The 15,032-nt window shown below is 40.1% G+C and overlaps 1 protein-coding gene across 4 annotated transcripts in view; it reads left to right on the top strand.

Annotated features, from left to right (window-relative positions):
- Positions 1-15,032, top strand: part of HIPK3 (homeodomain interacting protein kinase 3) — a 94,285-nt gene that overhangs the window by 62,621 nt on the left and 16,632 nt on the right. For all 4 annotated transcript variants that reach the window (XM_048949655.1, XM_048949658.1, XM_048949656.1 and 1 more), the window contains exons 3-4: positions 11,439-11,562; positions 14,534-14,653. In XM_048949655.1, coding sequence (XP_048805612.1) covers positions 11,439-11,562; positions 14,534-14,653 — 244 coding nt within the window. The remainder of the gene's footprint in view (positions 1-11,438; positions 11,563-14,533; positions 14,654-15,032) is intronic.

The raw sequence follows: 15,032 nt of genomic DNA, 5'->3' as shown, positions 1-15,032 counted from the left end.
ATGTTATATAGGAACCCCATTGAGATGATGGCAGTGATCCTGTCTGATTTCACCTACAACCTTTGGCCAATACCGGTGAACAAATAGAACTAAAGAAATGTCATAAACTTGACACTAGAGGAAACATGGGCCCTCTTACTGCAGGCACAACAAGGCCAGTGGTGTCTGAAGCCTCACTTTAGTGAGAAGCAGGGGTGCAAGCCAGAATAGTTGTGCTCACACCTTTGTTAGGGATGCATCCTGGGGCTGCTACCAAAGAAGATGATGGTGCCAGTGCAGGAATATGTGTATGGTACCAAAGTGCTGTGCAGCTTTTTTCTGTGTCCAGGAGAGGTTGTTGGGACCATTTGCTGGGCTGGAGGTGGAAGGCATGATGTGGTCTGGAGAGCCCAGCTGGACCAGGCTTTCTTTGGCAGTCTGCAGAAATGACTCCTGCTGTTTTAGTTGGGCTGCAGGGCTGGCCTTTAAGCCTTCGCTGTATGAATTTGTCATGTGACAGTGTAATCTGAAAATAGTTTCTGGGACTAAAAGAAAATGCTTGGATGCTAAAAAGAAATGCTTGGATGCTTTTCCTTGGAAAGTTCCTGAATGCTACAAACAAACCAGGTAAATCCCTCTCATCTCCAGGGAAATCACAAATACCTTTTCAGAGGAGTTTAGCTAACTTCAGCTTTCATCTTTTCAATGGAATAAATATTCCTACTGCGTAGATTCCCATAATACCTTAGCCCTTAGGGCAGTGATTATTAGGGTTTAGTGAAGGTTGATATTACATATGAAATAGGGAGAATTCCCAGTGGCTTTATTTTTGCAGATTGTGTTAGCAGTTGGTATTTTCAGTAAATTTTTTCGATGGTATGTTTTGCTTTTGTATTTTGGAGCTGGTCATTTGATAGTTGAAGCCAGCGCGTACTCTTGAAATAGTATGGTATTTAAATGGATTACAGCTATTATGTGGTATTTATGTCTGTTCTTGGTTTGGTACATATTTGGGAGCACTTCATAATCCTTATTTGTATTATATTAATGCATTTTTAATAGTTTAATGAAAGGACAGTCATGTTCTTGAAATAAGTCCCACTATTTTTTTTTTCCCCGAGTTCAGGAAACGTTTATTGCTTCTCACACTTGGGCAGCAGAGTTTCCTGCAGAGCCTTGTGAAATTCTCTGTCATATTTTCTCAAAGCACGGAGAACAGGCAGGAAAGATAGTGTGCGTTTCCTTTTTCCTGGGGAGCCAACAGGCCACGAGCAGTCTGTTTGCTGAGGATCCCATCCTTGCTGCTTCTGCTGATAGCATCAAAAGGTGTGCCTTTTTGTTGGGTGAATGGCTGTCTGTGGCAGGAACAGAATGAGGGTTTTAGCCCTAAGTAACGAGCTGCTCCTAATTATTGGCGTCCTGGACTGCATTTGCTTCAATGAAAGGCTCCCATTTTTATCCATTTATTATCAAGGTGCCATTATTATCTATTTTTCCTCTTTAAACTGTGCTGTTTGCTTTTAACCTTCGTTTGCTATGAGAACAAAATATAACTTTCTACTTGATCGAAAGTAATGGCTGGTGGATTCTAGTTTAGCCTGCATTCCTCTTTGGTGTGGCTGTAGAGGGCCTGCTCTTGGTGCTAGGGGTCACGCAGGAAGCTCTTTAAAAGAGAAATCAAAGCTGAAGGCTAAGAAAATTGAACACTGGTGTAGAGAGAAGAAGAAATGGCTAAGAAAACTTTTGTGCTTTAGCGTTTGAGTGCCTTGAGTTTTTGTATGTAATGCTGCTTTAAAATAATTTGCAATGCAGAGCCTGCAGAAATGCTGGGCTCTGTGCAGTCGCATTCCTGTTGCAGCATGCTGTCAGGTTCTGATATGACATCAATCTGGATGTAATGGATACATAGTTAAGCAGTTTATTTTAGGATCTGAAACTCTTCTAAGAATAGAGTGGCTCTCCTTTCAACAGGAAAGGACAAATAAATTAAAATGTGATATCAGGGAAAGAAAAAAGAGGGAGGAAAAACAGAGCAAAGTATCTACAGAGAGCAAAAAATGGGGGAAAAAAGCCAAACAACCAAGCGCTGGTTGGGTTCAAGGCTGGGGTGGAATACATGGAGGACTTGAATATGGGTTCTTTCAGTGGGCTGTGGTACGCTGGCAAGCAGGTGATGCGATGCGCTGGAAGGCTGAAGTCTTACAGTCTAGCCTACAAAAATAGACTTGTATAATTTTTCCTTGCTGGTGGTCTGTAGGTTTAGTTGCGTGGGGAGCAAAGATTATCCTTTCAGGTTTCCAGTTTTGTTAAAATGCTGTGAGTTTCTTATCCTGGTGCCCCAAAAGCTTAAGCTCTGTAGTATTTCCATGTGATTATGCCTGTAGAATCACTTAAAACACCGGTGAGAATGTTGCCTGTTCTGATGGTGTCGTGTTTTACACCAGAGATCTAATCATAGAAACTAGAAGGGGAAAAACTTACCAGGTCATCCAGTCTGTTCGCTTGCCAGAACATCATAAATTAGTACAGGATTACACAACTGAAAACAGAGGTTGCTGAACATCACTGTATACTGTATGTTGAGAGCATTTTTGTGCATTTTTTATATGGGTCAACACATCAGAATAAAAAGTTGTGCTAGGTATATATATATGTGTTAGCAGTAGACTTGGGACCTGAAAGTGTTTCAGAATATTTTTGTTCACCAAAAAGCCTCTACCAGGGTAACCTTGAGAAAGCAGATTTAATTTCATGTGTGTTTACCCACCTGCCCCAGTTGCTGCTCTGTGGATTTTTTTTTGCCATAACTGAACTGATGCTTCTGTTCATTTTTTTCTTTTTTTTTTTTCCGCTTAGCAGCTGACCTGAGTATTAAGTGACTAGGTAATACTTTATACAGGGGAATATCCAAAGTGAAATGGATTTTGGTGTTCTGTTTATCTGGGAAACAGGACATGGATCTGTTGAACTGCGGCATCAGTTCCTGTTGCTGGACGCTTTTTTTTTTTGGATGGTCTATACTTTGTACACTGCAATATTAAGTGATCAAATGTTAATCTGATACAATCCTTTTTAAATGATAACTTCTTCCACAAGTTGTTTACTTGCTTTTCTTTTTAAACCAAGCAATTTAACAACTGTGTCTGTTTCCTGGGATTACAATTTTGGTGCTGGTTCTTGATTTGACAATTTCTTTAGTCCGATATTCCTGCATAAAATGTATGTAATTGAAAAAAACTGACATTTTTTCTGAAATTACAACTTCCTTTTCTCCTGACAGATTGCATCATGGGCAACAACCTCCAGTTTACGAGGCAGGATGGTGGATAGTGAAATTCATATTCCAGTACCGTGTAGAATGTTATTAGGAAAGTAAATAAGATAAACATGGTAGTTTGTATGAATACGGAGTGACCTCCAAATACAAGGCAGATAAATGACATGAAATCAGTTTTTGGTGGGCTTTCTATAGTTCAAACAATGAAAATTAAGTCAAATGTTGTCAATCAGTTGCAAAGCTCCATCAGATTATCACTAGGCATCGTTCCGATGGGTGCACATCAGCAGTGAGAATCTGTTCACAACAGAGGAGGACAGTAGAAGATGTTTGTACCTTTTCAGATAGCTTTGTGGCTTGTTTAGTCCCAGTGCAATATACCCACAGGAGAGTAGCTTCCCTGAATGGCTTGTGGCCCTCTTGGCTGGACTGCAGGCCTGACGTGTGCAAGTGTATTCAGATCCCATATGTATGGGAACTGCTGAGTCACGGCCTGAACCTCTGATTGATCACCTGAGGTGAGCCATGAGTCAGCCAGAGGAGCACAGGTGAAGGCAATTCACCTGTGCTGCCGGAAGGGGTGGAGCCAGGCTGCACCCCTCCTGGACCTATTTAAGAGCTGGCTACCAGAGGGGAAGGATCTCTTCTGGAGATCCTCCTCTTTGGTATCTTCTAGTGAGCTCAACCCAAGGGTAAGCTCTTCTACTTATTCTCTTTTGTGATCCTTGTTTGCTTTGCCTTACTCTTTTGATTATATTGCAATTATAACATCTTGATATCTATTGATTATACACAATTGTATTGTGATTATAACATCTTGGTTATACACCATATCAGAGCAGCAAGTGCTTTTGCAGAAGTTGGTCTTGTGTTGTTTTGTTTTCTAGCCACTTAATATAACGTTAAGGCACACGTGGTTCTTGACACAACAGCTGTATGTCCTTGTGTTGTTGGGCTTTATACCTGAGCTATGCCAAACTGGTAATCCTATTTTAAAATAGAGAGGAGAAAAAAAGAAATAAATGGCCCTCGATATCTGCAGCTTATATTTGGACACTGCAAGTCCATGCAGACTCTTATGGCAATAGCACTTTGTACTCCCACAAAATCAATAACAAGACAAAGGGAGGGGAGTTAAGATCTTGCTTTTCCTTAGTGCACTCTGATTTATGAAGCCTTCAAATCTGCCAGACCGCTCTGTTGTAATTTTTCTTCCACGCTTTTTCAGTGCTGTAGAGCAATGCTCATGCTTGCTGCTCTTGCTGTGTGCATATGCACATAGTCAAGCTCTGCCCAGGTGGAGGCGGCTCTGCATCCTTGCTGCTCCACTGCTTGGGCGCAATTTGAGGGTCTGCGTATGTAACAACATATTCCATAGGAAGGTTGGAGATGAGGGAACCTCTCTCTTGAAAGGGGAAGCATTGGTTTTTGTATCTTTTCAATCATGCACTGCAGGCAGCATGTTCAAGTGGTCCATAAGAGCTGAGTGCTGTGTGTAGGTGCCTGCTGCTGGCAAAGGCAGAGGTAATGTCCAGGTGGCACCTTCCTTTGCCAGCCTCCACTCTTACAATAGCACACTGTGAGGTAGGTAACCCCAGTTGGTATTTTGCATATTGACACTGTGCTATCCAAAATGAGGATAAAAGGTATTGAATTGCAGGCATCATTCACCAGTAAAACACCTGAAGAATTTCTCTGTTCATGGAATTTTCTGCACTGTATTGCTACATCAGTATCTACTTTGCTTAATTTTCATTTAATTTGAAAGCTGTTCAGTGTGTCAAGTCCATAAATAAGTCGCTTAGTAAGCTGCATGCTGAGGAAAAATTGTGAGAAAGGCTGAAGCATAGCTGTCTTCTGGTTTTAATAAAATCACTTTCCACTAGAGATGGTGAATAAGTGGGAAAGAATCAGTTGAAATTGCCTCTTATTTTGTTATTCTCAACTGGAAAACTCTAAAAAGAATAACTAAATGTTATCTGTAGCGGTTCTGTTAGCTGGTAGCAGAAGGTGCATCAAACAAGTTAAAATTTGCTATGAGACTTTCAGATCAGAATTCTTCAATGCTGGGAAAGAATAGTGGGATAGCATTGTTCTGTTTGAATTGCCTAAGATGTATGTGTTAGTTTCTGCTTTGATTTCCTGTTCTCTCTTGTTCTCCCTTCTTGATTTTGAGCCCTGTGTTTAAATCAACTCTCTTTTGCAGTGATTGTTTCTTTTTTCTCAGTAGTTACATAGAGAAAGGATTTAAAAACCTTCCTCCTCAGAGTCAAGGTTCAAAGTTGCATATTAATCAAATGTTATGTTCCTATACGTATATGTAACCGATGCAGTGGTGGAAGGCTGTGGTGCCGAGGAGGACTCTCTAGCAATTTAACATTATGTCGTTTTATGGAGAAGTTTGGTGATAAGATAAAGTCTGTTCTGTCAGGAAATTAAAATTCCTTTTGTGCAACGCTGTGTACTATGCCATAGCAATAATGCACCCCTAGAAGTTTGCATGAGATAGAGTGACTCATTTCCTCCTGTCTTCGCTATCTCTTGCCATGCCAGAGCCTGCTGTTCCCCAGCACTCCTTCAAAGGAGGAATGGAGTTGTGAATGAGGGGTGACTTCGCATCTCTTCTTGCGCCTATTTGTCCTCCTTGTCTTTCGTGACGTGTGGTGACGTGGCCCTGAATTGTAAAGGAATATCTTTGATTCTTTCCTACCGTGTAAAAGGCACAAAGTCTGTTTCTGAGCATTTATGTTTTTGTTCTCAGTTTAAATCCTCTTAACTTAGAGTTAAAATAATCAGAACTTGCTGGTTATGTGCTGCCTAATGTCTACTCTATGCATAGTTGAAAGTGCACTGGAAAGCCAGACTGCAAATGTTTAGATGAAGTTTTGCTTTACAGATTGACAGCAACGATGCTTCTAAAGGGCTAGGAGGAAAACTAGTTGTTCGGCTGTCTATCTGTCTGGTGTTGTGTACTGTGCTAGTATTTCAAAGACCAGGAGTGCATTAAGACAACACTACCAGTCTGTACTCTGACATCCAAATGGGCTTAAAAACAATAGACAATTGAACTATGAGACTGGTTTGGTTTGGCTTTAAAACTAATTTAGTGAACTTCTAACCTGTAACGTGACTTTTAAAGAGGTATGAAGAAGGGCGAACACTTTTTTTGTTTCAGTCTAAGGGGATAGCTTGAGTAACTCTTATCTTTGTGCAATGGTAGTAATTTTAGTATGCAGGAAACAAGAAATACGTATGACATCAGATCCTTGGATCTGATGTTTTGTTCAAGAAACTTTACTATAGCAGAAGGTTCTACTTCTACCTAGTTTTATTGTATGCTGGTACAACAAGAACCTTGTGTTGTATGAACCTTACTGTTTAAGGGCTAGAGCAGTTGGGGATCTTATTTTCTGCCAGTCTGTTCCTTAAAACTGTATACATTTTCCACCACAATAGTGGCCCATGATTCGAAGGCTAATTTAATTCTGGCTTTAAAAAAAAAAAACAGAAAACAACCAAAAAACCCAAACCCACAACAGTATATTTATATTTGCATCAGTTATTAATCTCAATTAATAACTCCCAGGCGGGGGATCCCTGGGTTGTTTGACATGAGGCAGGGTGTTAAAATACTTGACTGCTTCTCTTCCGTTATTTTATGTAATTTGAGTGACTTGATTTCTTCACTGACATTTTTTAGTTCTAACCAGGATTTCTTCTTTTACCTGAGTCTCTTCAGTTCTTTAATTGATATTATCCTTCTCTGCGTCTTTTCTATTTGATGCATCCTTTTTCAGATGGGGGTGACCAAAACTGAACACAATTCAAAAGTGAACACACACTATTCAAGGTGAGGGGATATCACTAGTTTCATGTCTTTCTCATTTAAAAACAAGTACCGATAGCCTGATTATTTTTGGTCCCAATTTAATATATTTTTCTTGAGTAATCTGTAAAGTGGTCTGGATATAACTTGTGAACTATTGAGTTCATTATTATTGAGTTCATTAATGAATGAATGATTTACATTAATTTTCAGTATTTTACTGTACACCGTGAATGCACTACTGCCTGTTATTGTGTTGCTGTAATTACATACTTGAAATGCCTTCTGAAGTCCATCACAAAAACACTGAAGAACCAGCTGTTAGAACCTTCATCATGCACAAACTTTGTTATTATGTGATTCAGTCTCCACCAGATTATTAGTTGTACTCGTGTTATTTTTAAATAACCGAGTGTTGATGATTTGATTATGATCCCTCCAGCCCAGAATCTTTGCTATGCTCTTGCAGATCTCTCAGAAACGTTTGTACTCCTCCATTTATGATATACTGGTATTGCAGAGGAATTGGATGTGAGAGTATTTGTTAGAGTGCCTACTATTATATCTAATTACTCTTTGCTCTTCTCCTAGACGTCCTTTCTTTATACGGATGACACAGCTCACAACCCTTATCTACTTAGAACTCTAATAATGTATAGGCTTGCATTCTGCAAGTAGTTGTAGTTCCAGAAAGCCAGGTTTGTAATCCATTTTGACTTCAGTCACTGTTGAACTTGTGTAAGTTCCACCTGCTTTCACTTGATCAATAAGATGGTTCTGAATGGCTCATTAGCCAAAAAAACAAAAACAAAAACAGATAAATGTGCTGCCCTTTTGATGACTTTTGTTGCATTGGTATTTGTTATAATGATGACTGAGTTGTACCCAGAGCTGTTGAATTATTAGGCATTGTGAAATGAAACAGTGGTAAGAAGGGGTAGTAATGTTTGGTTTATATGAGAAGAGTATGTGTTTTGTCTGATGTTGTTATGTTAGAAATGTTGTCTGCGTTTGCCTTCAGCTATACAAATATGTAGAAGCCAAAATCTATGGAGAAGCAGTATTAAATTCTTTACTCAGAGTACTTAACGTTTTCAAACTTAAAATGCAATATTGCAAAAGAATGCTGCTGTGAAACTGGTAATGAAGAGGTAAGCTGCCAGAATTCCCAGTGTTCAGCATCTCTGGAATATTAAGTAGCAGCTGGGGAGAGGAAGTGACTCTGCTTTCCTCATAAGGACCTGTTATCGTCAGCTGCCAGTGCGGAGGTTGATGGCTAAAGGTTTTGGTCTTGGAAAGAACCGCGATGTGTTGAAAGGAGTGGGAGATGTGAGGGGAGGAGGGCTATTTCTGTGTGCCATAAATACAGCAGTGCCACGTGGCAGGCAGTGGTACCAACAGCCCTTGTGCTGCCAAAGAGAAGGAAAAGTAAAATCTGCCACGTCTTGATTGTGATTTCTTTGATGTGTGAGGAGGTGTGCTTGCTGCAAGGCCCTCGGTGAGAACACGTCTGGAGGATTATTTCTGCATTCAGCAGAATTTTACATGCGCGAGCAGTGCTAGGAAGCTGTCTTATTGTAGTTCATACTGTTCTTCTTTGTACATCATCTGCTGGTTTTTAGCTTTTTCATTTACTAGTTGCTTGACATCAGAGTTCTGACCAGTGTTTTCTGGATAATGATAATTGGAAATGGCTTAGACTTCTTACACTTTTTGTCTCGAGGTATTATTGATTCTTGATCTTTTCTCTTTGTAACTCCAGTGTAAGGGTTGGAGGAGTTCTTGCTCAGCTGAATTTTTGTTTCGCGCTTGCCTTTTTGAAAATCCTCTATTATTTCACATTTCTTCACATTTGTTTATTTTGTTGCTTTGTTCCAAGCTGGCTAACACTGAACCTCACTCACTTTATGGGGAGTTCTGATCACTAAGCCAATTAATAAAAGAAATGGTGTGCTTTTTTTTTCCTTGTAAGCTTGCAAGATATACGTGGGATAGTATGTACATTTGTGATCTGTGGTGCAATCAGTAGAAGTGTTACCACCCAAACGAGGCCGAAGCAAATACTCATTTGCATCTCCCACCTATGTGAGTATTTCCACCGTTTGAAAAGCCTGCTTTAGGAGAGGTGAATTGAGCTGTGTTGCCCCAAGGGAGAAAGAGGGGTTTCGGGACTTTCACCTAGGAGCTGTGGCTGTATGGAGTAGATGTTTCTGGGAGGCTGTGAGAGGCACGGCTCTGGCCTCTCCGTGCCTGTGGCACTCATGGCGGGATTGCAGAGCTGCTGCTTGCCCACGAAGAACTTTTGGATGCTTACGTTTGGAAATACAGTAAAAGCTTTCTGCTTTTTGTCATTGTATCTGCCCGTATCCTTGTTTTATTTGCAATCCTATCCCTCAAAAGAGATGAGGGACAGACTGACTGACGGTGGCTATTTTTGTACAGCCCACATATTAACTGTTGGGTAAATATAAGAGGTTTCTGAAGAGCTTATTTTAGCAGAAGCATTTGTTAAAGCTGCTGTATCCATAGGCTCTGTGTATGTTCATTAACTATTCGGCGCTGTAACACAATACGACAAAAGGAAGTATATTTTCACAGGGATCTGTAACAACAGGGTGCAGCGGGGCAGCCGGCCAACAGTTGAATGCAGACGTTTCTTACTGCTATTTCCAGTCTTTTGGCATGTGGATATATTAAATTTATTTCTCAGATAACAAAACTAGCTAATACTTAGTGCGGTGTCATGATCCTGCATTGCAAAAATACATGTTTAAGCTCTAGAAGTTAAATGTAACCGAGTCTTTGCATACAGTGGAAAACTGAGCCTCTCTAGTTTCCCTGCTGGTGACAAGACTTGTCCTTCATGTAACTGCACCCAGAGTGGTTTGCGAGCAGAGCGAGGAGCGAAGCATCGGCACAAATGGAAAGCATTAACTTTTCACAAAATGTCCTGCCCTGTCCATTTCTTACCACTGGAAGGTCTCACATTTTTCCCATAGCGGAAGCCTTGGGATTTTTGCCGGACAAAGATGGGGCAGAATTTCAGGAGCCTTTCCCATGATGAACATCTGTCTCTCTCTGGAGCCGAATTTGGCAGACTTAAGCTGTAGCACAGGTGGGCCTGGAGACTGAGCTCATAGGTACATGTACGTATGTGTCTGGCCAAACTTGCTGCTTTTGGGTCATGGGCGTATCAGAAGTCAAGAAGATCGTTCAGCTCTTGGCTGCCGTCCCAGTACAGCATGAGGGAGGAATTTGTCCCAGTATGGCATGAAAACAGGAATTTGTTCCTGAGACAGTGCATTTCCGTGAACTGAAGGGTGTTTTGTTATAGGTAAATTAAATGTATGGGAATTTATTAGAGTAAGAGGTGGTTTTGTTTGTGGAGTATTAAAATGGCACAGCAGCGCGTGCTGAAGTGTAGCATTTATAAGCTCTTACGCAGATGAGCAGTCAGGATTTTTCTCAGCAGCCTGTAACGTGATCGCTTGAATGCTGCCGTTCAGCCCAGTAATGTGAATTATTGTGTTGGTTTTAATTGTCTTCGCGCTGCTCTGTCACATGCTAAGATAACAACAGATTGTAATTTTAAAACTAAACCACATTATAGCTTGAACAAACTGGGGGGAAGGCTTAAAAAGAGCAAATGTAATTAAAACTGATGTCTGTGGAATACTTGAGTTTTGTTCAACGTGAACAGAAATGTTAAAAGCCCTTTACCAGCTGTGTCAATACCAATTTTTCTAGTTGTTGACTAGAGAAATACATTTCAGCACTGTTGTTTAATTCACATTTGTTTTAAGTGGAAGAAGTAAGACCTGATGTGTTTAGCTAGTGCAGCGGTGTCATTGAAGCAGTTTAAGAATGGCTCACCTTGTATTAATTAGAGAGCGTAAGGGATTTACAGTTATGTAATTAAATTGATATTTTAAGTAACTTGAGTGTACTTTCCAGTTAAGAGGCTTGCAATGTGTTTTCAGATAAAATTTTGTTGTTTTGCTTTGACACAAACGGCTGTATTTTCTTTGGAATGTAGTTACAGGTGTACAGCTTCGAGCAGATGAATCGCTCACGACGTGCTGGAGGAAAGACAAAAACATTGAATCCATTGTGTTCTCCTTTTCAGGCATATCGCTTATTTTTGTGTACATGGGAAGCAAACTGATAAATAACATTTCAGAGCGACTGAATTCTTGCAGCAGGTTATGTAGACAAGGAGAAGTGCAGGTTGTGATGTTATGGTTTTAATGAAGTGATTAGCCTGTGTTTTCAAGTAACAGATGTTTTTGTCATTGGATTGTTGAAATGCCTTTTTTTCCCTGAGGAAAAAATCCAATAACCATATTTAATTTGCAGAGCACCAGAGATCATACTGGGATTGCCGTTTTGTGAAGCCATAGACATGTGGTCATTAGGGTGTGTGATTGCAGAGCTGTTTCTTGGATGGCCACTGTACCCAGGAGCACTGGAATATGACCAGGTAGTAGAAAACCTTTCACAAGCATATACTCCCTTTATGCAATTTAAGTATTTCAGATCCTTAAACTCAGAATTGCAGATGCTGATAACATGCCCTATTAAGTAGTATTTCTTCAAATCTGTTTGATGCTTTTAATTTAGTGTTAATTATTCTAGAAACGTGAATCCTGTTTCTAGAATGAACTGTATGCTATGCTGCTTTTCTGAATTGAACTTCAATTTTTTTTCCCCTCTATCTTGTAAAATAAATGTTGGCATTGAAGCTGATTTATTTGATGGGAACCAGAGTTTGAGGACACCGTTGTTGCTTTATAATCTTCCTTTTAATTGCTGAGAATGGAGTTGAGTCTGGAAATCTTGTTCAGATGCTCATATTTAGAGAGAGAGGTCTTTAATGTAACTTGGGAAGTTGGCAGTAATATAAACAGAATTCTGATTTCTCTATCACCTTTGAACTTTGAAAGCAAAGAAGGCTCCTGAAAATCCCAGTTGTAACATCACTGGCTTATTATTAACTTCTGCATCTTTGACTCAGTGTGCAGTTGAGGGGCAGTTCCCTCCAACACATCAGTTTAGATTATTCTGATCCTCATCTTCATATCACAGACTTCTGGCTCTCTGTGCTTAAAGACTGCAGTTACTTTTAGAAAAGTTTTTTTGTCAAAATCACTGTCAGGAAATATATTGATTTTGTGTTGATTTTGTAACATTTTATTTTATTGTTTCCCTTGTTTATACAAAATTTAGTGTTTCCTGGGTAGGAATTGAGCTGTGAGTGGAACATGGATGGATGTTGACTGGTATGTAGAAGACAGTTATGAACTGTATTGCTCTTAAAATAGAGAAGGAAAGAGGAAAAAAGCAATACAATTTATTGCATTCTTCAAGAAAAAAGTGAAGACATCTGTTCTTGAAATTATGTGAAATACTGTCTCAATTTTGAGATTGACAAGAGCTTGGCAAACCTGTTTATTTATTATTTTTAAAAGAAACTGCAGAAGAAGATCCAGACATGCAAGAAAGGTCACAATGTGTAATTTCCAGAATTACCTCCACTCCTGCCCCCTGTACTTACTGTTGCTGTAAGTAACAGCCTGTAGGAGTGCAGCTTTGGAGGAGGAAGCCGTAAGCCCACTTGACGTCCTGATCGTGGTGCCTCATACAGGTCGACGCTGCTCCTGGATGTTCAGTGTGGCTTTGGACCACGTTGCCTGTCATGTAGGATGAAGCTGGGATTTCACTGATCAAAAATTCTGCCCAGGTCCTGATTCTGTCCTCAAATTGACTTTGTGATTCATCGTGATGGCAGAAATCCATTAGCTGAGTTCATAGATGAGGGCCTCTGACTTTAGGGCTTTACACTTGCACTGCTCTCTGCACAATCTCATCATTAGGAGAATCTTTTTAGAGTAGCATGGAATCTTAGTTTAAAAACAAACACAACACAACAGCAAAACCATCTTCTTTCTCCCATTGCAGCAATCTTATATATGGAAAGCAGGCAAACAAAATTTAAAGACAGTCACATCAGTTGAGTTTGCTGTCAGTTGATAACTGGATATATCGACTTGGTTCTCACACTGGAATAGGAGCTGCCCCCTCCTCTGCACCGCCAGTGGTGGCCTTGCTTTAGGCAGGCTTGTCATCATGCTCAGCCATGTCTGCAAAATTTGCTGCAGAAGAATCTGCGTTAGTGTTCTAGGGAGTACCACAGCTGTAGGAGATGGCTTTCAAGGAATTTCCCTTCCTTCTGGTATACGATGTCACCTAGTGAATGAACAGGCAAGCACTTTATGTTGCATTTTCCCCATCCCTGTGTGTGACAACCAACAAGCTAGCCCTTGAAGATGAAGATAATAACTCAGAGTTTATGACTATATTCAGTAACAGCTACACTTAGTAGGAAGTAGCCACATCATCTGAGCCTTAGTGCTCACCAACAATGGCCCAGGTGCTTAAATGTTAAATTTTTGAACTAATGCATTGTTTTGCCTCTCCTCAATTCGAAGCCTATAAAAAGTGCTTAGGTAATAGCTAAACCATCTAGAAATACTTATGATTGACTGGATTTGTCTTTACTCCATGATGTAAAGAATGATGGACTTTCCATTTCCCATCAGTTTTCTTCCTCTCAGATGCTTCTAGCTCTAAAGTCCTGTATTGACCATCAAACTCCTTTTCTGGTATTTTCTCGCTTTGTCCTTCTGATTTTCCTTTCTTCCGTTCTCTGGGACTCCCCAGCTGCTCCACTTTTTCCAAGGTCAGCCTTACACTGACTGCACCTCCGTGCAGGCATGTGGTATGGGACAGTGCCCAATTCTCTTCTAAAATAAGTGAGTGATAGTCATTTCAGTGAACAAAAGCACCTGTCTTTGAGACAAAGCTGCTCCATTCCTATTGCATTCAGTAGTCATTTTCTGAGATTAGCAGAGCATCTCTGGCTGTCTGGAGACTGTACGTGCTCTTGCTTTTAGAGTGAAACCTTTGCTTGAAATGTACGTGTATCAGATGTACAAAGTGATAATGTGACAGAAATGTGAAGGATTTTGTAGAGCTGTATAATGAGAGTATGCAAAAAAAAAAAAAATCAAAAATCGGTATACAAAATTCTATACACCAGCAAATCTCTAGTGCCAGTTTTCATATTTAGAATTAATGCGTGATATTTAGGATTAGGGTGGGTTGAGGATGACAGCCGTTCTCCTCAGGTCCTCATATCTGTGACTGAACTTGAAAAGCTTGCTTATATAGGTCACTTCAGTGGTTTGTTTCTGTATAGCTGCCTCTGAAAGAGTGAAGAAACAGTATCAAGCATTCAGTTTTATTTTTTTCTCCTGTGTAAGATGTAGCTGTTAAATTCCAAGTTTTTTTGTCATTGTTTTTCTTTAAGTGAAATAAATGTTTAACTTGTGTGGTTCGTATTTCAAAAATCAGAGCTAAACTCTTTGCTGTGTTTCCTTTTTCTTCCTCAGATTCGTTACATTTCTCAGACTCAAGGTTTGCCAGGAGAACAGTTGCTAAGCATGGGGACGAAAACTGCAAGGTTTTTCTGTAGAGAAGCAGACACACCATATTCTAGTTGGAGATTAAAGGTAATCAGTGTAATACAATAGAAAGCAGAGAAACCAAAAAGGCCAAGATTTACTACAGTAGCATTAGCTGCCTTCCACATCTCCAGTGATAGATTTTTTTTGTCCCCACTCTGTATCTCTTCCATTTTTTCCCCTTCCTCACCTCATTCCTAAAAACCAGCACTTCACACCCCTTAAGCAGTGGCTGGCTAGAAGGCATGTGTGCCTGACTGCAGCCTGGGCTTCACATTAAACCTTGTATTTCTGGAGGCACTAAATGAGGTTTTTCTCTTGCTTAGTTACAGATTTTCACTTAACTTCATAGAATTTGTCTCTGAGGCCCAAACTGCTCTTATTGAGTTCTTCAGAAGTGATTTCAGGATCAGAAATCCTAGGAGAA

Source organism: Lagopus muta, chromosome 6 (genome assembly GCF_023343835.1).
Source record: "Lagopus muta isolate bLagMut1 chromosome 6, bLagMut1 primary, whole genome shotgun sequence".
NCBI classification, from domain to species: Eukaryota; Metazoa; Chordata; class Aves; order Galliformes; family Phasianidae; genus Lagopus; species Lagopus muta.
The sequence above is the reverse complement of the archived record's forward strand: the minus strand, read 5'-3'. Positions and strand labels throughout refer to the sequence as shown.